We start from the raw sequence: 23,656 nt of genomic DNA, 5'->3' as shown, positions 1-23,656 counted from the left end.
CTGACACTAAAACTTCCTCAAAAACTGCAAAAACCGATTCAGTACCCCGAGAATCATGCGCCCCAGGAGTGAACTTCACCACATGGCCGACCTGAACCCCGCTGGATCTTCAGCCCGTACCGAACAGTCCTGCAGGCGCCGGTGCTGCGCGGTGCCGCAGCGTGACGTGGCCGCCGGGGCTGGGCAGGGGCGAAGGCCGCGTCGCACCCCGCGCCGCCGCGGTGGAAGCTGCTGTAACTGCTGCACACCTGTCCTTAACACTAACATGCGAAAATTGTTTCGGCGAAAGCTCTTAATTATCCCAGGGCATCCTGTTCATCTCGGTTACGTCATATTAAATATGTCTCCTTTCCAGTAGTTGCTCTCACGACGTGTGTTCATCCCCGTGTGTTCGGTACCGCTGCGGGAGCAGATTTGCAGCACGGCGTGAAGGTGCCGGTCAGTGGTCCTCTTCTGTGGGGACCTGGACGCGATGGAGTCCTGCTCCGGGCTGCTCCCACCTCACTGCTGCGGGAGGATCCCCAAGCATCCCCACCTGCTCACGCTCATCTTCTGGGGACAGAGCAGATGGCCACATGTTGGGGGCTGCTGCCTTCTCCCAAAGGGCTACTGGGCACCTGGAGCCTGCGTTGCACACACAGGAGGAACGGGCAGGAGGAGGAGAACACCACCCCTGCTTTAACTTGCCCCTCTTCTTCAGCAGGCTCAGCACACGCAGCCTCAACAGCTCTTCCTTTCTCTACATAACTCTGTCCCCCGTGTTAAGTGTGGTCGCTCATTCTCCAGGGATTGCCCATGACGGTTCTTGCAGGACGGTGCCTATGGTGAAGGTGGAGGGAGCTGCTGCACTTCTGTCCATGTCCATCTAGGCGTCATTGCCATCTGCCAAACCATCTTCCATCGCCTTTCCTCGTGTATTTGCCTCTCTTGGTCAGTGACGCCCCTTGACGCTGAATAAAAGTGTAACTGCAGGCCGGCGCGCCGGGCGCGGAGGCAGCGGGAGCTCCTCCCGGCGCTCCTGGCTGCAGTTGGGCAGCGCTCTCCCGCGGCCGGCACCCGCCTTCCTCCCCGGCACCCAGGCCTTGCGACCGGCTGGGGAAGAGCTCCCCCAAGCTACAGCGAGGAGCCCCACCGCGTGCAGGCCCTTCCCTGGCAACACCAGTGTGGGGAGCAGCTGGGGAGAGGCCGCCAGGGCCCTTGTTCCCCAGGGCGCTCTCAGGGCTCTGCTCGGCATCACCCTCCTGGCTTGCAAGGCACAAACATCAGGATTTCCACTTACGGTGGCTCCGCTGTGGGCCCTCTTGGCCCTCCCAGATATGACCCATCCTTTCTATAGGAGGAGGCAGCCCCAAGGAGAGAGGCTCAAGGGGGCCGAGGCAGGCACTGCAGGACACCAGCCGGCCACCCAGGCAGGCTTCCGCGTCGCTGGGAACGAGCAGGGCCTGGTGCACGAGAGGCTCCCAGCCCGCGCGGCCAGAGCGGCTCCGTCCCTCAGCGGCGCCCTCACAGAGGCGCCCTCAGGCCGCGCTGAGCAGCTCGGCGGCAGCAGCTGCCGCGCACATGGCAGGTGAGGCGCCGCCCAGCCCCTCCGCACCCTCCTCAGCAGCCAAGAGAGGCCTTGAGAGGTGGCACCGCAGGGCCCCTTGGCGCCGGGCTGCCCCGGCCTAGAAAACCTCGGCAGCCCCCTCGGCGACGTGCCCAGCCAAGTCGCGCCATTCCCACCCGCCAAAACCAAGCCCCTCGAGCACGGGCGATGCGACTCCTTCAGCCCCAGCTTAGCCCAAAGACGGTTTAGGGTGCGAATGCCCCCGGGCACATTTGCCCACAGTGCCCTTATCCAGGAAGACCCACAGTCCGCACAGCCCCCCACATACCCGTGGCTCTCACTGCAAGCTCTGCTGAACGGCCACAGCATCACCCTGTCCCAAGAAAACCCTGCTGCTAGCAGGGCGGGGGGACCCCTAATCGTCCCCTCTTGCTTTAGCCTGGCGCAACGCATGGAGCAACCAAGGCGCCCTCAGCGCACGCGCAGCCTCCAGCCTTGCACGCGTGGCCCCCAGCCCCATACCGCCCACGCATGGCCCCAGCGGGGAAGGAGGCCCCCTCCACTCGTCCAGGCACTGTTCCCTCCTATGAAACAGCCATCCACAAACCTCTCCCCCCACAAGACCCCAGAGCCACCGGCAAGGAGACTTTGGGCAGCCTGGGTTGTTTTTTACCATTTCTTTTTCACTCAGTCATTTATAATAATTTAAGCCAAAACTGACAGCCCACAGAGGCATCCCACACCATTGAGGAGCCCCTCGGGGACACCAGGCAGCTCCTGGGGATACCAGACACAATCAGCAGTGGATCCTGCATTATTGCCTTGCCTCCCAGGCCTGGGGACATCAGGTCTTCTCCCGATGTGCGTTGGGGGGAAATAATATTGCACAGAAAGAGCCCAGGTCCTCTGGGGCCCAGAGAGGGGTCGGCAGCGCTGGTGGGAGGGCAGGCAGGGCAGGATAGCGGCGCCGTCCCGCAGCAGCACCCCAGTCCTCAGGCCGCCTCCCACGGCCCTGCCGCTACCGCCGGGGCGGGCGCTGGCGCAGCACGCGCAGGGACAGGGTGTCCGCGCGGAGCAGCAGCTCGTGGAGCTGCACCGGTGCCAGGCCTGACACCGCCGCCCCGTTGACCTGCAGGATCTCGTCGCCCACGGCGAGGAGCCCAGCGTAGAGCTTGGCCGTGCCAGCATCCGCCATCTCCTGCACGTAGACACCTGCGGAGCGAGGCCAGGTGAGCTGAATGCCCTCGCAGCAGCCCCAGCTCCCGGAGAGGGACAGGAGCTGCCCTGGAGAAGGAGCTTGGGGGTCTCTGGGGTGGCAAAGCGCCGCTACCTGTGTCGGGGCGGCCGTGGCTGGAGGCAAGGCGAAAGCCGAAGGTGCCGTCGGGCGGCCGCCGCAGCTCCAGCTGGCTGGTGCCATCGGGGAAGACCTCGACCACGCGGCCCACGGCACGGGGCAGGTCGGGGGCACCAATGTCCTCCAGGCTGAGCGAGCGCCCAGGCGCTGGGCCGCCCTTGCTGCTGGCAGAGGGCACCGAGCTGCCGCGGGGCCCGCAGGCAAAGAGGCCACCCCCAACAAGACTCCATCCCTGCACACCCCAGCCTACCTGTCTCCCGGCTTGGGCACCAGGTAGGCGCTGGCGCGGGGCGCCTTGGCCAGGAGGCTCTGGAGGCTCTGCACAGAGGCCGCTCGCCGGGGCTGCCTGAGGGGCGAGACCTGCTGAGAAAACACCTGGCTGAGAGGGGACATGACCTGCACGCGGGGCCCCTTCCCTACCCCTGAATCTGCCTCTCCACCACCCTGCCCACTGCCCCCAACAGCGCGGAGCAGGGACTCACCATGTGCAGGGACTGCAGCGAGGGTGACTTTTGCATGGCAGGTGGCGCAGGACTGGGCGGCGCGGGGCCGGGCGGCGCGGGGCCGGGCCCCGGCAGCTGCTCCATGCTGTAGCAGCGGAAGCGGCCCAGGCGCTGCTTGGTGCCCTGGCTCAGGCTGCACAGCAGTTTCCTCAGGCCGCTGGCGGCAGCGCTGCCCCCCTTGCGGCTGCTGGGGGCCTCTGGGGTGGTGCTGCGGGGACAGGACATGCGTGATCACTCGGATGCGTGGACAGCGGGAGACACAGTCCCTGGCACCCTCGCTCACCTGCCAGCGCTGCTGCCCTTGGGACGTTGCTGCTCCTGCGCCAGGGGTTTCTCTGCTGCTGGCTGCAGTGAGGCACCTGCAGCGGTGGCACCAGCCCTGAGCCCTCCGGCCAGCGCCCGGCCCTGGGTGTTGTTGCAGTTGTTGGTAGACAGGGTGCCGAGGGGGCCGTCAGGGAGGTGCCCGGCGCGACATGGGGATGGTCGCTCCACAGGGGCCGCGGGCTCAGGGCTGGGACCCCGAGGGCCACCCGCTTTCCTACAAGGTGCTGGCGAGCGGCCCCGGCCAGGGACACCCGCGGCGGAGGGCTCAAGCCCCACCTGCAGAGAGGGGGCCTTGTGCGGCCCCACGCCGGCTTCACGGCCACCAGTGCTCCCAAGCGGCGCCGCGCGCAAGGAAGGCACTTCAGGCCCGTTGACTGAAGCCTTGGGCTCTGCCGACCCGCTCAGTCCCCGCACGTCTCCTCTCCCATTGGCACCATGTCGCTCCTGCTCTGACTTCCCGGCCACGGGCGCGTTGTGGCCACGGGGCCGGGGGTGCCCGTGTGCCCTCGGACGGGGGCCCCGAGGACCCCCCTCCTCGCTGTCCGTGCGACAGCCGTCAGAGGTGTCGGTGCTCTCCAGGGCCGAGTCCACGTCGTCGACATAAGTGACGTCCCCGATGTAGGTTTCCTTGATCCTCTCAGTGTGGATGCGCTGTCGCGAGGGCAGGATCCACAGCGGGGACCCGCGGGGACCCAGAGTCCTGGCTTTTGGCTCCGGCAGGGGGGCGCTCCCCTCCTCCCGCTCGGCCGGGTGCTTTTCCCTGCTCCCCGCGTCGCTGCTGCTGGCGGAGGCACCAAGGAAGGAGCCGCAGGCTTTGCAGGTGCCCCTGGCACTGGGCACTTTGCCTGGGCTGGCCACCTGCCCCGCTGTGCCCCGGCTCTGCCACTCGCCCTCACTCCCGCGGGCAGCCGGCTCGGGCTGGGAGAGGGACAGCCCCCGGCCCAGGGGACTGAGGACGGAGCCCAGCGCCCGGCGGTGCCGCAGCTGCAGCCGCTCCAGGTACCGGACCTCGGCGTCGCGGGCCGACTCGTCCTCGAAGCGCACGCGGGACGGCGAGGGCCCCCGCACCCGCCGCGCGCCTCCGCTCGACTCCCCGCTCGACGAGTCGCTCAGGCTCCCGCTGGCCGGCGCTTCTCCATCCTGTGGCTTGGGCTCCGGGGCGGGCGTCCCGCTGGGCTCCCTGAGGGCAGGACAGGCAGGCTGCAGAACTGCCCAGCACCCTGGGGCCACAGGGCAGGGATGCATCCACTGGGAATATCCCCAGCACCGGGAGGGGAGGAGGAAGCCCAGGGCAGGGCCGGACGGGCTGCATGGGGAAGGGCAGGGGAGGGAACTCAAGCCAGCACTCTGCAGCCCAGGGGAAAATGGTGGCGCTGCTTCAGCACCGCGCTGAGTCGCCCCTGTCACGCGAGGGGCTGTGTCCCGAGCCCGGCGCTCACCTGGCGCCGGCGGCGGGGAGGATGTCGTGGCTGGCGCGCAGCGGGTTCGTCCGCGCCTTCATGCGGGCGCGCTGCAGCAGCTGCTTGGCCTGCTCATGGCGCGGGCTCAGCGCGAGCTCCGGCCCCGCCACAAAGGCCCTGCAGCCCGGCGAGCCGGATTAGGAAAAAATAACAAGGATTAGAGGTGCTTTGGTGGTGACGATGGCACCGCTCGGCCCGGAAAGAAACACCCGGCCTCCCATCCCGGCTGGGACAGCCCTGGTGTGGGGAACCAGCCCCGCATGAGGGGTAGATGCAAGAGCCCCCCATGCCCAGCGCCCTGGGTGCCTGGGGTGCCACCGGGTGCTGCCACCCCCGCACCCCGATCCCGCTGATTGCAGTAATCAGCTCAGGCGGTCCCTGGCATTAACCCCTCCACACTGCAGGGGCACCTACCTGCAGCCGTCCGCGTCCGGCAGGGAGACGCCCGAGTCCCGGTCCGCGTTGCTCAACGGCGGCTCTGCAATGCAGGGGATGCAGCAGCACCCAAGGCCACCCGCAGCAGCGCCCCCAGCCCTACGCAGGTCCCCAGGGCAGGTGGGACAAAACTGCTCCCGTTCCCAGGGGAAGTTCACATTCTTGGCAGCGAACTCGCTCGCCCGGAGCCACGGGGCCTGGTAGCAGCCTGGCACGCAAAGCCTCGCGCCGAGGGGACCCAGCGCCTCAGCAGACTCAACACGCACAAGCTGGCCAGCTCATCAGAAATGGCGGGGAACGGGACACTGCCACGCCGCCCCGAGCACCCCGCGCCACGCTGAGCACCCACCGTGAACAGGGACGTCCTGCGGAGCCCCAGTGGCCGCCAGCGCCAGCACCTCCTGCAGCAGCTGCCGGTTCCTCTCCACGCGCTGGGCCAGCGAGAGGCCACTGGTGCCGCCACCGTCCCCTGGCAGCCTCCAGGGCCCCCCGGTGTTGTCACGGCCTGTGGAGGCCGGAGCGGGGTGCAGTGCCACCGCAGCGCCCGTGGTGCCGTCCAGCAGCCCGTCCGTGAGGTACGTGCGGACCTGGGCCTGCGGCTCGGCGGCCTCCAGCCCCGGCTTGGCCCGTCGCAGCCGCGGCCTCGCAGCTCCCCGCTTCTCCTTGAGGGCCTTCACCTTGCCCTCCAGCACGGCGTGGGGGCCGCCCGCGGGGGCCGTGTCGCCGGCGTGCGCAGCGGCCTCGGGGCCCTCTGCGGTCGCCCGACTGCGCTGCCTGGGGGGCCGCGGCGCCCGCCGCACCTCAGCCGCCGCCTCCCGCTCCATGCGCTGCCTCGCGGGGCGCCCTGCGGGGACAAGCGGTGCGGGAGGGTGGGGGGGTCCAGGCGGCCCCCAGCATCCCGGCTCCCCGGCGCAGGGCAGGGAAGCGGTGCCGGGGCTGCGGGGGTCTCCATCACGCGGGGGCACGCGAGGGGCTGCCTCGGCTGAGGGGCCGGAGCAGAGCATCCCAAGCGGGCCGGGCACAGGGAGAAGAAGGCGGAAGAGGGGAAGGAAGCAGGGGAAAAAAAAAAAAAAAAAAAGTACAAGCAGCAAATCGCGGCCCCTGCAGCTGCGCCAGGCTCAGCCGCTTGGCTGGGCTCCCCACAGCCCGGCCGCCGGCCCTCCCTCCTTCCCTCCTCCTCCTCCCGCTGCTGCAATCCAGCTGCAAGGCCGAATACCAGGGCGCCCGACCAAAACCAGCACCGGCAAAGGGAAACGCGGTGCCCCTCGCTGCCCCGCCGCCGAGGAGGGCGGCCACAGGCGGGTGCCCCACGTCGGCCAAGCCGTGCACGCAGGGAGCCCTGGCCGGCCGTCAGGAATGTCCTTTGTTTGGGCTGCGATTTGGGAGCGGGCTGGAGGGCGCGAGAGCCCCTGGCACAGGGGGTGGGAGAAGTGGCACGCAGAGCGCAGCCCTTCTGCAAATCCCCCTGTGCAGCAGACGCCCTTGGGAGGCAGCCAGGGAGCAGCCCAGCGCTGCACGGGCGCCCTCGGGCATCCCCCGTCCCCCCCGCGGCGCCGCTTACCTGGACACACACAGGAGCCCGTGCCGAGCGGGCCCCGCGGGCCCCGCCAGGGCAGGGCACGGGGCTGCCGCAGGGGACATGGGGACCGCGGCCTCACGCTGCCCGGGGCCGCGGGCAGCTGTGCCCAGGCTGCCGGTTTAAGCTGCAGCTTCTGATATTCGTGATTGGTTTCATAATCCCGATGGAAAGGAAATCACCAGGATTATGAAATTGTTTTAATCCCCCCAGCTCCGGCCGCGTCTGGCCCTGCCACCACGAGCGAGCAGCAAGAAACCTCTCCCATCTTCTTGAAACGTCCTCCCGTGCCCTAGCGGCCCCAGTGCCGACGCTGCTCCTGGCCCACGAGGGACACTCCAATTTCTGGTGCTGGCCCATTCCCACAAATCCCCCTACGGCTGGGGAAGAGCCTGTGGGTTTCCCTCCCTCGACGGCACAAAGCACCATTGAGACCCACTGAGACGGGCCTGGGAGCATCAGTCCGAATGCACTTGGAGAGTAGCCGGGCTCTGGGGAGGAATGTGGCCCTGTGGGACACGCAGCCGGGCAGCCGCATCCCCGTCCCCATCCCACGAGCGGGGGACAAGCCCTCCCATCCTGCTCGGGCTGTGCAGGAGCTGCCATGAGATGTGACACAGGAGAGCAGACACAAAGAGGGAAAAGCTCAGGCTCCCCCAGGCCGGGCCGAGTCGGTACCGGAGCATCGCCCAAGGATTCTCCACGGCCTCCAGCGTGGGCAGGAAGCACAAGGTTAAGGAGCAAGTGCAAATGTCCCGGGGGACGCGGAAGGAAGGACGTCCTGCGGACGACAGGAGCGGGAACAGGCCCGGATTAATTTCAAGGCGTTGGCTCTTTTCAGGAGGAAGATTGATTGCAAGAGCCACTGGAGGGATTTAATGGAACGAAATGAAAACACAGACCCCAGACAAGTCGCTCCGGGCTGCCGCCTTTGCGCGGCCAGGGGAGGACACCACGGGCCCCCCACGGCTCCACTAGAGCCCAAATCCTGCTCGGAAGCGCCGAGGTGCCCGCGATGTCCCCGGGGAGAGCGGCGGCTGAGGGGCGATGCCCCTGCCCAAACCCGAACACCTCATCCGTGCCACTCGCCCGAGGGACGGGAAAAAAGACACACAGACTGGTGACGAAGGAGCCATCCCGTCATTGGAAAACAAAGAGCTTGTAATCATGAAAAAAGGACAGATTTAGTAACCAATCACTTTTTCCTTTTAAAAACACAATCACAGTAACTTTGCTTTATACAACCACCTAGAAACTATGAAACAGTATCACATTGTGCATTTTTTTTTAAACCTACTTATCAAGAAGGGTATTTCCACACTTCAAAAATTATATCCATTTGGGAGGGAAGGAGGAGACAGCTAATAGCGCAGTCACAGATACATCATGAGTCCAAGCAAGCGGCAAGTCTTTGTCCTCACCTTTTCCACTTAGCCAAAAAGAAGAGTGGAGAAGGGGATAGCAAGAGAAAGGAGGAGGAAAGAAAGAAAGCACCCACAGAGGACTAATCACACTCCATAATTACTTTTGACATCTACAGGTCAGGGCTTCGCAGGATAATCATTTAGACCAACACAGCGGGGAGAGGGGGAGAGGAAGATGGCAGTGGGACAAGCAGGATATTTCGGAAGAGCCAAAGGCTTTTCCACCCTGGGCCCCTTCCAAACACTGTTCATTTGATAGGAGGAGCTACAGGACAGTGAGATAGTCACAGATATCCCCAGGCCCCCACACTGGCTGCCTGGGGCAAGGAGGTCACAGTTTGATGGCTGGAGCTTGGGGGATCTTGATGCCACAGGGCGGCCCTGGCCGCTGCCGCACCAGGACCGCACAGGGGGCACCAGGGTAGGGCCAAATTCCTGGGGCTGCTAGGGCCAAATTGTGCCAACACCCGAGGCCCTCCGCTCTTCTCCCCCTCCCCAAACCCACGCTTCTCTTGCAGCTCCAGCCATGTCCCCAGGCACAACAGCGGTGGCAGCTCCTGACACGTCCAGCAGCGCCATGCTCGGGCCAGGTGGATGCACCGTGCAAGGGAGGCCAAGTTGCACTGCAGAACCACCGAGAGCAACTACGGCTGGTGAAGAGCAACTGCAACAACCTTCCCTAGGAGCCCCGGCCCCTACCTGAGGGGACAAACCAAGCCAACAGCCTTCCAGAATAAAAGCTGAAATAAGAAATGCTTAAGGCAGGAGATTGTCTTACCCCTGTGAGTGCTATCCAGAACCACGGGAGAGAGGGAGGACACGGGGCTGGGACATGGTGCTCGAGCAAAACGGGCTCTGCGCTTCCAGCACAGCAAATCACCCTCCTGCCCTCCCGGTGGCAACGCAAGCCACCGGCACCAGGGCACTTCCAAGCGCAACGGCCTGCGGTGCACGTGGGGGCCAAAGCAAGAAGCACCCAGCAGCAGCCTTGCAGGGTAAGGTCAAATTCACTTGGGTGTCCGAAATCCGGACAAAGAGGGAGCATTTTGCCATCTCCATTGCTTCTCAGAAGACCTGCAGTAAAACGCCAGTGGCTTTTCTCTCCTGACCTGAACCGGGACAGTGCTGCCCATCCTCAGCTCTCATACCCGGCCACGGCAGCCCGGCCCACCAGAGAAGAGGGAGCAGCCTGTTTCCTACGGGAAGGAGTTCACTGCTCCCCAGGAGATCTTTCTCCTGCTGGTTGCGCTGCCTGTCTTTTCTGCACATCATCTGCAGAAAACAGCGAGGGAAGAGACACCGACAAAACAAGAGTGGCCGGGAGGTTAAGAGGAGCAGTTGATTTTGGGGGAAAACACCTGGATTTGAGAAGTAGGTGCTTATTTGATATGTGGACTAGAGGGATGAATGCTTCAAACACACTTGTTAAGACATGGTGGAAAGCGGCTCAAGCTGGCAGGAGCCCCAAAAAGGCTGGCCCAATTTCTATCTTTTCTTGCCAAATCTGGTTCTGCAAAACCAAAACCCACCCTATGACTACTGAGGTTTTACCACCCCTCCAACACTCACAGCTTCATTGCTCCTTTCAGAAGGATTCATCTGCAAGACCTTTGCACAGGAGGGGGAGCGTGTGGCTTTTGACGACCATTTGCTGGTGACGCGGCTCCAGAGCGGATTCCAAATTCCCATTTCCGTTGCTTGCAAAGCCCTCTCAGGAAACAAGCCATCCTCGGCCGGCCGCCTTCTCTCGTTTTGCAGACCATTCTCAAGGAGTGAAGGGCCAATTTTCTACTGCCATCTGCTCCAATATATCTCATTTTACTGGCCAGATGTCCCTGCAGACTCGGAGCCATCCAGTTTGCAGTGCTAGCTCCCGGGAGGAGTCTGCCCTCCTCATTTCTCAGAAATCTCTGGCAGGTAAGGAATACGCGCCCGCAGCGCCAGGGAAACGCGGTTCTTTTAAAGCTCTGCTTCCAGGAATTCAGGCTGCTTTCCTCGGAGAGAACATCTCCATTGCCAAAAGGGACAATGTTTTATTTTGGGAGATAACATTCGCTAGCTGTAGCACATCTCCTCCCTTTTTTCTTTCTTTTTCTGGCAGCAAATACAGGAAAGGGGGGAAAAAAAAGCAAAGGGGAGGGAAGGGAAGGAGCAGGGAAGAGGAAAGGTCGAAGCAGCAGATGGACAGATGGAAATCTTGCTTTCCATAAGGATTTGATAAACCACAGCATAAGAATTTAATTATTTGCAACTGGATCCTTCCTTTCAGGTTAGGGATCAAACAGGAGACCCTGCGCTGCCGCTCACCCCCGTGAGCTGCAGGCCCCCAGAACAGGAGCTCCATTTCTTTACAGAACGTAGCACTTGCTTCAGCAACAACATTTTTTTTTCGTATTATTTTTGGATTGCTCCCCTTGGTGTGGCTGCCCTCCTCTCAAAATACCCCTGGGGAAGTATGGCTTCGCTATCCTCCAACAGCTCTTGCTTGCTGAAAATTCCCAAGCCGGGGGCGTCGGGGAGCACCCCTTCTCGGTTTGAACACGGCAACAGCGGCTGCGATGACGATAGCAAGCGTGTCGAGGGGCTTTATATCCCAAACTCCACTTCCACGTGAGCAGGACCCCCGCTCAGCGGGAAGCACGGGGCCCGGTGGCACGGCACGCACGTCAGCTGCTCCGGCACCACGACACGAGCGCGGGCAGCGCAGCCGCGAGGGCCGGGCCCCGCAGCAACTGGCCGCGGTCGCAGCGGGTCACCCACGAGCTGGCGGGCGCCACTGCGCAGCGACGCCCTGGTTCGGTCAAGGGGCACTGGTTCACTGCCACCCGAGTTCTACTGATCTTTTTTGGAAAAATAAATGAATAGAACTAAGTTTCCTTCTTCAGTTCCTCTGGGCAAGAGGCACAGCAGGTAAAGTGAGAAAAGGTGACGCACCAGTGATGGGAGCAACCGTGCTCTTAGCTAACGAAGAAAAATAACCGGTCAGCAGCCACGCAGGGACTCCCACCATTCCTGGGTTGAAACTAGACACAAGGCCACGGACAGGCATCGACAAGAGGATCCCACTTCAAGAGTTTCAGCTCTCACTTGCTCCGGGGCAGTGACCCAGAGCACAACCACCCCAGAAGCAAAGCCCATCCCAGCCCCAAGGTCCTCACCTTGCCCCACTCGGCCTTCGCTGTACAGAGCTGTAGGAGAACGCCAGGAAAGCTCCCCGCTTGGCACGCGATGGACCGTGCCCTCGCTTTATCCAGTGAATATTAAGGCTTTGGAGAAAAAAAAAGAGCTTTTGATGTGGACTATGAAGTTCTCCACCCTTAGCTTTTCTAACTGCTTTTACTACTGGTAGGACCTAACTCTTCTTCAAAAAGGTTACAGGATCATTGCACTACTTTCACACAGCTGCATGGGAAGTTGGGGATGAACTGGCACGTGAGATATGCCCAGGCATCTGAAGCAGCAGCAGCAACTAAAAATTAGAAACTTTGGTTTAAAATAAAATTGAAAAGAAAGTAAGAGAGAAAAGGTACAAGGGTGCAAATTGTCTCATGATAAGGGTAGTTGTAGGGCATAACCCCATAACCCTAGAGATCTAAATCTACATTCCTGGCTTTGCTTTACCATTACAACCTTCATTGCACAGGACTCAAAAATCACTCTCATATGGTTGTTAAGTTTCATAAATAATGAGAAAACTATATGCAACAGATACATCATATTTCCAAAAATTATAAGAAAAGTTACATCAAATTAAAAAGTAGCTTCATGAATGAAGATACTGCTCTAAGTGCACTTTCCCTGCAAGTGCAGCCAGTGCCTCAGCGCTGGATATGAAGGAAAAAAACAAAACAAAACCAAAAAAAAAATCAAATTTAAAAACCTAAGTCCGGTTTCAACCAGTCAAAACCGGGCCAAGCAGAACCCGAGCATGGTCTCGGCACTGTCCCATTAGGGAGTCCCTATGATGCTTCTTCATCCAGATAGGTTTGTATGTCCTTGTTGAGACTGTAAACAATCCTTCTCTCCTGAACTGTCCTCTTGATTGGCAAAACGAAGTAAAATGTTTTATTTTTAAAATAGAAAATCAAAATCAACCCAGAAGAAAAGAAACAAAACACAGTGAGCTTGTTGGAGTCCATAGGATCCGGTCTGGAAGAGCTCGGAAAACATGTTCAGTGTTTTCTCCTGTTTCAGCTGGAACTGTACCAGAGATTGGGTTACTTGGGGAAGAGGGGAATAGAACGAGAAAATAAGGGATGCGGAATAAAAGACTGTGGCCATTTCATGTGTTTGCTTCATCGTCTGTGTCCTCTATCAATACCTTCGTGTCACGAGCCTTGGACCTGCAAAACAAAACCAAACAAAGCACTCACTCTGAGAAGAAAACTCCATTATTGCACACATATTGAACTGCACTTGCAAATCTTTCTTATACGGGAACAAGCAGCCGGCTGGGATAGTTCTGCACTCCCCTGCTCCGGCTGGGAGCAGAGCTGCAGGGACACGCGCCAGCTGTCCCTTAGCAGCTCCCTCCCGGCCACCTTCCCGACTGGCGCAGGCTGCTCTCTGCCGGCCGGCAAGGGACAGGGCGGGAGATACTCCGGAGCTGCGGGCTGCATCCATCCCTCCATCCATCCCTGCATCCCTCTGCTTGCCAGCACAGGACACCGCAAATTAAGGGAATGTCCCTGTGCAATCTGTCACCGCGCTACACAAAGGTGAAGCGGATTATTCAACAGCATGCTCACCATGTCTCAGTTCATTGTGTGTCTTGGGGATAAATGCAGCCTTAAATCTATTTATTTAAATCAGCCTCCATGACTGAGCAGTGCTTGGCTAGGACTAACGGAGCAAAAGAGTGTGGCATCCACACCAGGTTCCTTATTCCAGGAGCAACACGAGGACAGGTGGCACCCAGTCGCTGGAGTCTTTTGTGGTACTTAAGAGCGGCGAAGATAAGTCAACAGCATCAGGGTCTGGGATGTTCTATGGGGAAGAGTTCAGGGTGCAAGAATGTGGATGGCAAAGGAGGGGAAAGCATAGATCTGAGCGCTCAGCTATGAGATCTTAACCAAATGATATGAGACAGCCTCTCTTCCCAGTGCAGATACATCACCTCTGGCATCTGTTAGAAGCTGTTCTTGCAGGAAGGGCCATCCTCCAGGGAGGCTCCCTTTCTCAACAGTTAGGGAGGGCCCAAAGGTGATAATATAATATTAACTAACTCTACACAGAGGTATATTTACAATTAGTATCGGATCTGTCCTTCCTTTGAAGGACTACTTCAGCTGAGATCTCAGCATGGCTATCAAAATGACTTCAAAGTCAGCACGACTTTGAAGCTTTAAATGTCCACTTTACGTCACTGACAAGCAGCCCAGCACAGGATTTAGCTTGTGGCACTAGAGGACAGGAAAAACATACTGCGAAGCCAGTCGAGGTCTGCGCAAGGACACGCTTTGACTGCGCTTCCACTGTTTGTTCTTCTGGCGGTTTCGGACACCGTCTTCCTGGTCCATCATCTGCTCCAAGAGTGTCTGATCGTCGGCATTGAGCGGCGCCACAGAGATGTCCCGCACGGCACGAAACTCACCACAGTTGTTCAGATGCTCATTCTCCAGCCGGAAGAAATTCCACACAAATCGTCTAGACAGCAAGAAGTGAAATTCATCAGTTCACAACCACGTCACTACAGGCACCATGCACATTTGGCAGAGCACTAGCACTGGACCCAGGTACCACTGATTTCCTTGGTGGTCACAACCTGTCTCTGGGGAACACACTGGCAGAACGGAGAGAAACAGCCAGTGACTAACAGCAGCACCTGCTACGGTACCATCCCATCAGAGGCAGACTAAACTCTCTGGAGAAGAGCAGATTTCACAGATTTATTCACTGTCCTAACAGTGATCATCACCCTGTCTAAACGGCAGGGGTGTAGCCAAACATTGCAAGTGAAAGGAGGATCTTATGGAAATCTCCACCACATAAAGGAGTGAAGTTCAGCTGGAAGTTGCTATTGATCAGAAAAAGCTGGGAGAGGCTCCAGCTAGAGCACAAATGCATGAAGAGCACTGGAACTTAACAGGTCAAAAGCAGTGCTGTGGAATTCAAATTAGTATTCAGAAAAAGTATACTTTAGAAAAGTGTAAATGCAACATCAAGTGAAATTTCAACTGCTTCTGTCAATAAGGTAATTTTACAGAGACATTTAGTAATAAATCCCAAGTAAACTCAAGATTAGGTTTAAGTTTCTAGAAAACAAGCAGCACAGCACAAAGGACCCAGCCACATGTTGCTGCAAAGCACTACAGAGTCTTCACCAGTCTGCATACTGCTTGGATTAAACGCTTCCATAAGACATAGTCGTTCAAGGATCTGTAGCTTCTGTGTCCAAGCAGCAAAGCACTTCCCACCGTGCTGATGTTAGACACGTATAAAGTAGAAATGAACTGTGCAGCCAAGTAGCCTTACCGGAAAACCTCAAGTGGGGCAAAGACCGTGGAAATTATGTCCCCAGCATATGGAAAAATTTGCATGGAAGTGAGGGAGATCTGGATGGTCCAGGCGAAACGCAGGATCACGTCCTCTACAATGGCACAATAGTAGTATGCCTGAGGAACAAGACAGACAAACAGCACAGGTCAACTTACACACTCTGCATAGAGGACAGACTGGCTCAGGCCTTCAAGAAGAGGTAAGCTGCTGGGCCGAAGTTTCTAAGTTAACCTCCTAGCTTTCAAACATACAGGAATTACATCCCATAGTGGCTGCATAAGCACTGTCTGCAAGGAAGATGCAATAACACTTCTCCCTTTCCCTATGTTTTCTGTTCCTGGAGAAGAAAACATATCTATTGAGTCAAAACTGCAGACCTTTAGCATTTCCCACACACTCACATACCTGTGAATTTGGAAGAAATGTGATAGTTTGTAGTGGTGTTTAGAACCTGTTTCATGAGTCATCTGCTGCCAGCTTGGAAAGCACCACTGCAGACCACAGGCAGCTCAGCTAACGGAACCCACCAGTGGTCTATGCAAAAGCTCGGTACAGATGCGGTAAGATCTGTTTTAAAATTGATTTATGTTTGGGTAGCTTCTCATTGTAGATACAGCTATCCTGTTACAGAAGCAGCAGACATACAATTTGCTTCTCAACCAATCGAAACATGAAGAGTAGGATATAATCTCTTGGAAGCAGATGAACTCTACAGTTGAGAAAATCCTAATGCATAGTATTTGGGAAACATTACCGACCAACTGCAACAAGCTCTCAACTCAACAAATGCAGTTAAAACATTTAGGAATCTCTAAAATAAGAGCAGGCTGCACACGTACTTTCTGTGGGTAGACAATCTCTTCTCGAAGAAAGGTATTTTCACCAGCATTTTTGTCAAAAAGACCCCAATCCATCTTCAGATCCCAAATAAGGGTATAGCAGGAGCTGATGAAATAGAAGATAATCCACAGATAGAAGAACACTTGGGTATCACTGTGTTTTTTAGCTGGAAGAGAGAAAAACAACATACTGTTCAGCTGAAAGCAGCTATAAACTGAATGACTTGGCAGGTGGAAGATAATTCTCCTTTATCCAGACTTCTGGAAAATGGCTAGCTGATCTGAAACAAACTGAATCATCTTTAGATTCTCACGTAAATTCCATCTTTAAACTCTGCTCGTTGTTTTGCACTGGAAATGCAGTTTGCTTTTCTTGTCTGGAGGCTTGTGGCAGAGCTGCCGTTCTGCCTCTATCCGGCAGAGGGAAGCTGGGGGCCGCGTTTCACAGAGGGCTTCTACAGAGCAAAAGCACCGGGGCAATGCTCAGCCCACAGCGTTTCTTGAGGGATACTCGAGTTTGTATCCACGTGTAAAGAACTGAAAATCAGTGCGTTGATGGCCTCAAAGAGGCTGGACAACACATGAACTTTCATTAGCCCTTCCAGAGGTGTGGTGGTAAGAGAACAAGGCAAAAGCACGGGAACAGTAACCTTAATAGATATTAACATCTGTGTATTAATACTGAAGAAGGCTCAATACGGAGGTTTAAACTGCCATCTAGAGCACTTAAAAAGATCAAATCTGCTAATCTGTGGACATGTTTCTGTAACTACAAGTTCCACCTAAAAAGATTACACTGCTCCCCCAACTTGGCTAAATTTCCTTACAGTCACCTGGAAAAGAAAAAAACAAAAAAGCCCAGTTCTGTTCTTCTGTTATTTGTTCATTTATCTATCAATCTAAGTATGCTTGGATCACGAAGTACACAAAACATATTACAATGCTTTGATAGCAGAGCCATTTTGCCTCTCGCTGCCTATCAGGAGTCTTGTCTTCTCTTTGTGAGTGACTGAAATTGCTCCTTCACGGACCCTCCGTAACGGGGCCAACAGGACGCCTCTCAGACGCCGCGCTAGCAGAAGTGACAGCAGTGTTTTCCCTTGAAAACAACAGAATCCTTCACGCCGATCACAGAGGCAGTAACAGTGCAATTTGCTCCTTCCTTGCCTTTCCGTTTTTAACAATTATGACATAAATGTAATGTGGCAATCTGATAAAATCAATGGAGGTGAAAATGAGAGGCATGGTTGTGAGTACATTCTCCCCATTATGCCCCTCAGGCTTCCTGGATATGATGTGCAGGATATAGGTCAAATACACACACTCATTCTCCTTTCAAAACACACCCCCTAAAGCAAATCTATTAAAATCATTTATGTAGCCATGCCTTTCTGCAGTGAAGCTTCCAATTCACAGCCTTCAGTGCTCCGGTACATTCATGCTGCTGCGACCAGCCACCTTTCCTGCTCATTTATCAAAATAGAGTCACCCACAAGCCAGCAGAGAGGTGAAGTTTTAGAAGCTGAGCAGCTGGAGCTCTACCATAAGATGTCATTTTGTCCCAGCCATCTCTCCAAAGTCTCCCTCTTGCATTACTCGATGAAGAAGAAAAGATTTACCTGGATGCTCCGTGACTTAGAGCCACTGAGCCCATGCTTCGCACTATTATCTCTAGCTCATTACACCTCCGCGTTTACAACCAGAGGATCCTAAAGGACAATTCAGAGAGGTAATTAAAGGAATTGCTTTAAAAGCATCTAAATGCTCCGGACCACCCTCTGAGGCCACATTCTTCATATGGTCGCTTAAGCTTTTAAGTTAGGTGCTTCACTCACCCTACGTCCTTCTCTGGAAGGGGCCAGGCTGGCCCCATGGCTTCATCTCTCAAACCAAGGGGCAACCAGTGAACCTGGAGCTCACAAAACTGCACCATACATTGCAGAGCGCAGTGATTTTACACGTTAATGATGCTGCAGGCTACGTCATCCTAACGGTTATTTTAAGCAGTATGTATGTATGTAATATAAGAGTATGTATGTAATATAAAAGGAGTATGAGGAAGAGAGAGACCCAAGCAGGGACTCTCGGGGCATTAGCGGTCACCTCCAAAGGAAGTGCTTGTTCCCAGTCTGCTTTCCTGGCTTCTGCTTCCTCTCCCTCCCCTCTTCCCAACAGTCTCTTCATTCGCACCTAGGGTCACGCTGCCTGGCCCTTGCTCCTGCTTCCTTTCTCACCCCCGAGCTGGTTGATGCATTTGGCTCTGAAAAACTCCATTACAAAACCCAATCGCCCCCAGTAAAACACTAATCAGAGCAAGGCTAGTGTCTCTAGCTTTGTCATTCAAGTCCCTTCCTTTAATCACTTGCCTCCTTTTTCTTCCTGCCTGCAAGTCTGCTCGATACCATTCTTCCTTCTGTCCTCATTGGTATTCAGCTGGTGTACAGAAATATGTTACTGCTCTAGGCAAGCAATTATATCTCAATCTCCACTGGCTGGTCCTGGTGGCCCTCTTCAGCGCTGCTCAGGAGGCTGGAAAATCAAGGCATTGATATTCTGCCCAGAGGTTCCATCCACTGCTCATCTGCCAGCTTTTCCAGGAACAATTCATTGCTGTGTTTATGTTGATGTCAGGGTCTATTTAAACAGGAACTGTTTCATCCTGTGGTCTTTGTTTAATGATGTGCTAGAAGCCACCAAAAACATGAGCAGAGAGGGAGGGACACAGGAAGAGAGAAGAGCATTGGACACCTGGTGGAACTTAACCTTCCATAGAGGAAAGGCCCAGTCTCTAATGGCCCATGGATTGCACTAATTCTTTTGCAATGTAATTGCTAGTTTGCCCAGTAACAGGTAGAGGAAGAACCTCTGGATTCAGTGCTGGAAAGGGCACCCCAGGCGACAGCTGCACCAGCTATGCAGCTGCTCAGAGCAGCAAGCACAGCAGCGACAGCAGTGTGTGCACACAGCCTCTGCACCCAAAGCTGCAGCTTCACGTGCCGCTGCGAAGGGGCAGATTTAAAGGGATGCTCTTAGCAGCACGTGCAAAACTTGGAGGTGTTCAGTCACATCAGAGGACACTGAGCTGCTCTGCTGCAGTGCCTGCATTGCCCGTGCTGCAAGGACTATGTAGGACACCACAGGGGCTACGTTTGCAACCTTTAGCACAGTTTCCATTAAAATCCTCAGTTTTCTCAGTATATATTTTGCACAAATACACCTACGAATTGCCCCAGAAGGTCAACTAGATAAATAATGGAAGGCTTCAACCTTTGAACTAAAGCAGTGAATGGTCACAGAGCAGAAAAAAGAGTCAAAGGTACTTCCAGCAGCTGAATTTACTGCCTGCAAAAACCGCTGATGGACAAATATCTTTGATTCCACAAACAGCCACAGGGGACACAATATCTCACTGGCATTTTGAGAGAATAATACCTTGCAGAAATTATAGCCCCTTCTAAAACACAGGCAAGGAAAAAGTCCTTTTCCATCAAAAATAGACAGCAAATGCTGTAGTGGATGCAGTTAATATTGACTTTTCCTCCAAAGAATACTATCTGTTTACCCTGCTGAATTATTCCGGGGAATGTAAACACTATATAGTATTCAACACAGGAAAAATCAATGCCATGTATTATTGAAGATCTGGATAAGAGCACAATGGCCCTCGATAAGCACTCCGAGTGTGTCAGCCACTGCAGCTGGCTGTGGTTTTTGCTGATGCTGAGAGCTGTGATAAAAGCTGCCCGAAGCCTGAGGTTATCAGAAAACACAGCAAGGTAAGTCCTGCTGCATGACACAAGAGTGACTGAACTGCAGCACCTCTGTCTCCAGCAGGAATCAAACCTGTCTGCGTCGGGGGTACAAAGCTTTTTAGATGATGAGCTTTTCAAGCACAGTTCTAAACCAAACCAGAACCAAAACAAAAGGGCAGGTACTTAGAGGGGACTAGTCAGGGTGGAAAACAGAGCGTAGACTTTCTGCTGCCCATTTAGTCCATTAAGGATGTTTTCCCATTAAACCCATCCCATAATGCAAGGAAGGAGTATGACAGCCATAAGTGACATCAATCCATAAGAAATGCCAACAGAACAGCATTGTCAAAGCTTTTTTTTGTGTAACACAGGTTGAAATGCAGTACTATAGATGCCTCAGTAATTGTGTTACTGAAGAATAAACAGTAGTGTTTTCTTTCCTGTCCAACCAGCAAGTATCTCCATTTTTTACTGATAATGGTAAAGACACGACACAAAAGTGGATTTAAGGCAATAAAAAAGCCAAATAACCTAGAGGAGCACGGGAAGGACTCACCACTGTTACTGATGGGCTCTGTCAAATACCAAGTGCTTCCACACGAACAACTTCCCTGTTGGATTCTGCAAACCTCTACTAGCCTCAAGGCACAGCTTAAAGTAAAACAGCAAGATAGAGAAGAGCTGTCGGAGACAATCTCTCGCTCCCCTCTTCTGTTTAGGTTCTTCATCTGTAAAACATGCAGATCTCCAAAATCTGCTTTGATTGAAATACACCCTATTGACTTGCATTGCTTTGTAGGACACGACTACTTCCTTTAATTTCAAGATGTCACAGCAAGTCTCACAGCTCACATCTCACAATCAGGAGAAATGTAATTTCATTGCAAACTGGACGATTCATATTAGTAGTTACATGTCTGATACGATTATTCGTCTGGCGTCTTCTCTAGCATTTTTAAGAAGGGTTATCTGGGGAGGCATAACTGCTACCATGAGAATGATGGGCTTTCCAGGCTGCCCATTTGCCAGAAGTCTCCCTAGTAAAGACACTTGGGTTCCCAACTAGAAATAGTGTGGGAATCAAGGCCTTCACTGGGCAATTTAGACATTATGACGCAATACCATCCGGTACTTTTAAATGCTTTGAAATCTACCAATAGCCTCTAGCAAAATCTAAAAGTAGAAAACAGCCAAATAAAATACAGCAATGTTGGATTATGGCATCTCCTAGACTGCTGCAGCATTAGAGAACTCCAGGCCTGTTTGCCTTTGAAAGGAAAATTGCTTGTTGGTGACGCAGCTGGTTGCTTTTCTTAAAATGCTCCATTAAAGAAAGACAAGAACCAGACTTCTTCCTCCTAAGTGCCCGTGAAATGAGATAGCAGTAGGCCATCCTTCCTACTTACACCTTAATCACTAGCGTTCGTGCGTGTCCAGCCACCATTAACTCAAGACTGTATTAAGGGCTAAAAACAGCACTATTAGTCCACTTGTGAAATCCTAGCTATTAAAATTCATCTCTCTCTCAGCAGCGGGCTTCTGAGGCAGATGCATGAATCACTCGCCTGGTAGGGTGCCGAGGTCACCTTCCCCGCACGGCGAGGCTGCCGGCACTGCCAAGGATCCCGCTTGACATTTATAGGCCTAAAAACCCCGGGGGAATCTCCCTGTGGGACTGCCCGCCTCGTTTGTGGTGCCATTCAGGGCTCGGCCACATCTCCCGAAGCTGCTGGGCGGCAGGGGCGCCCGCGGGCCCCGCGAAGCGCTGCTGAGGGGCCGCGTGTCCTTCCCGGCTCGACGCAAGGCCGCAGCGGCCGCGCAGGGCCCGGCAGGGAAACGCACCCGTGGCGACACCTCGGCCTCCTCCCCAACGGCAGCGCACTGGCGGGAAGGATCACAAGGGCTGGCTCACGAGCAGCACTCGTTATGGATGCCTCCCGGGCACGGGATGACAGCGTGACAGGCACCGCGTGGTGTGGCGCCAAATTACCATCCCGGTCAAGCCACCCCTATGCTGGGTGAATACAAGTCGTGTAAATACAGCAAGTACTACGGAACAGAGAGAGTTAATCCCATCGCCAAGTTTGTTTTATGTCAAGACATGAGCCTAAGCTCTCCCCAGGACCTCTGTGACACGCAGATGAAATGGTCTGTCTCGCTGGCAGCTCTTCCAGTGCTTGAGCAGGAGGGAGATGGGAGACCCTGCACCATATACAAGGAGTAAATAGGGAAGAGGATCTCACAAATGCTGCTAATTTCACATGAAAAAGATCTCAAGTGTCTTTTTTTTTTTTATAAAAAATGTACTTGAACTCCAGATGTCCATTTACCTTGCCTTGCCAGTTCTCCCTACTCACTAGATGTGAAGCTACATTTCTCATTTAAGGTGTCATTAGCTACTGCACCAGTGTCTGATTTCTCTCAAAATCACTTCATACAGTTCTCCCAGCTCCCACATCACTTGTTCTTGCCTCCTGCTGTAACCGTTTAGGATCATGGATAATTGCTGTTCCACCTACCAGCAAACTCACTTTCCAGGACTTGCGTCCGGCCATTCCCAGCACTCAAGTAAGCGGAGATAAATGACACAACCTCCCAAGTCAGTCCAGTACATTTGGTAGTACTTTATCTGGCAGACAACAGCACAGGCAGAGGCAGCCAGATATTCTCCTGCACATCATGATACGATAGCTGGATGTCACCATCCTCTCCCCTTTCCTGCCACCCGTTAGCATCCTCCAACTGGAAGCCACCACACACTCACCTCTCCAAGCCATGCAGATTAACTGTGGTAGAACTCAGAAGATAAGAAACTGTCGGACACCACGCAGACCATAATGATTTCATTAAATAAGGTATGTAAATGAAAAATGAAAATTTAGCATAAACCGCTACCTCTTTCATTCTTTTCATCAGTTAAAGGAAAAAAAACCCCATATAGCCAATTTTAACTTGTGCTTAAGCTCAGTAATGCGTTTCTGAAAAATGAAGGGAGACACAGAGATGCTCACCTGGAAGCAGCAAATCACATGAAACACAAATAACAGAAGACTACCAGTGACTAAAGAAGCTTAGTTATTTAAGCACAGAAGCCAAATCTATATTCTGTGTGAGCCAGAAGTATCTCAGATGACATCATGGAAGCAAAAAGACAAGAAGGTAAGCCAGAAATAACAGCAGAAAAAAGCAAAAGGTGTCCTTTGACAGAGAGCAAAGTTACAGCATAAATCGCACGCGACCCTTAGGCAGCAACCAGCACGCTCAAAGACCAGCATTTTTTTTTTCCCCATCTGCAGACCTCTTGTTGCATTGTTCCTCAATGTGTTAAGATAAGAGCTGAATACCTAAGGTTAAATATAACCACTGAATCCTACAAAGACTGAAACATATCCAAGGGATGATCCAAACCCAGGCTGACTCTTCTAGCTGTGCTGGCATATCCTGTTAATGTCAATGCCCTCTATAAAAGAGGGAAATTCTTGTGGAATATTGCTCTAAAAGGGATTGCAGCAGGAACAGCTATACCAGCAACTTTGCCAGTGCATTTATCAAGAAAACAGTATCTGCTTTTGGCAGAGCAAAAAGCCTGCCAAAGTGTCAGATTCTGCTCTTCTGGTATTCTTTTTTTTTTTTTTTTTACGACAGACTGGGACTTAATCATTTGTTTCCACAGCACCACTTCAGTTTTCCGTAAATAAGCCAATATAACCTGCAGCTGGTCAGCTCAGGGCCAGGGTACTCAGCCCCCCCAAGGGAAGCCAACGTCAGCCCAACTCCTTAGCGCAAAGCGGCAGCAGGGAAGAGCTGGAGGCAGGAGCTCTTCCCTGCCGGAGCGCGCTCCGGTTGCTAGGTAGCTCCGAGGTGCAGATATGCCTCATTTGCCTGGGTAAACACATCCTGTAGGACTGTATTTACAGAACATGGCCTTTGCTTCCCATTCCTTCA

At 54.6% G+C, this 23,656-nt stretch overlaps 2 protein-coding genes across 3 annotated transcripts in view; both read right to left on the bottom strand.

The window, feature by feature from the left end:
• Positions 1-2,259: 2,259 nt before the first annotated feature.
• KIAA1614 (KIAA1614 ortholog) lies at positions 2,260-6,446 on the bottom strand. The gene is made up of 8 exons (XM_026042935.1): positions 5,997-6,446; positions 5,602-5,663; positions 5,181-5,304; positions 3,687-4,927; positions 3,383-3,611; positions 3,151-3,260; positions 2,877-3,064; positions 2,260-2,758 (listed from the first exon to the last, which is right to left on the bottom strand). The coding sequence occupies exons 1-8, from the start codon at positions 6,444-6,446 to the stop codon at positions 2,565-2,567; spliced, it is 2,598 nt and encodes an 865-aa protein (XP_025898720.1). The 3' UTR covers positions 2,260-2,564.
• Positions 6,447-11,290: 4,844 nt separating this feature from the next.
• Positions 11,291-23,656, bottom strand: part of XPR1 (xenotropic and polytropic retrovirus receptor 1) — a 76,620-nt gene continuing 64,254 nt past the window's right edge. The window contains exons 12-16 of one of the 2 annotated variants that reach the window (XM_026042925.1): positions 15,960-16,126; positions 15,097-15,236; positions 14,216-14,268; positions 14,047-14,144; positions 11,291-12,965 (exon numbers count right to left, since the gene is read on the bottom strand). In XM_026042925.1, coding sequence (XP_025898710.1) covers positions 12,951-12,965; positions 14,047-14,144; positions 14,216-14,268; positions 15,097-15,236; positions 15,960-16,126 — 473 coding nt within the window. In that variant the 3' untranslated portion in view covers positions 11,291-12,950. Of the gene's footprint in view, positions 12,966-14,046; positions 14,269-15,096; positions 15,237-15,959; positions 16,127-23,656 lie in introns of both variants that reach the window. The other variant, XM_026042924.1, reaches the window with a different exon arrangement.

Source organism: Nothoprocta perdicaria, unplaced genomic scaffold (assembly GCF_003342845.1).
Source record: "Nothoprocta perdicaria isolate Ctin4 unplaced genomic scaffold, notPer1 scaffold_318, whole genome shotgun sequence".
Taxonomy (NCBI): domain Eukaryota; kingdom Metazoa; phylum Chordata; class Aves; order Tinamiformes; family Tinamidae; genus Nothoprocta; species Nothoprocta perdicaria.
The sequence above is the reverse complement of the archived record's forward strand: the minus strand, read 5'-3'. Positions and strand labels throughout refer to the sequence as shown.

Bases quoted from the DNA above. Each gene is read 5' to 3' on its own strand.
- KIAA1614 (XM_026042935.1), bottom strand. From the start codon at position 6,446: ATGGAGCGGGAGGCGGCGGCTGAGGTGCGGCGGGCGCCGCGGCCCCCC. The intron at 5,305-5,601 runs GTAGGTGCCCCT...GCCGGGCTGCAG, and splicing joins CCGGACGCGGACGGCTGCAG to GGCCTTTGTGGCGGGGCCGG. The intron at 3,065-3,150 runs GTAGGCTGGGGT...GCCCTCTGCCAG, and splicing joins GTGCCCAAGCCGGGAGACAG to CAGCAAGGGCGGCCCAGCGC.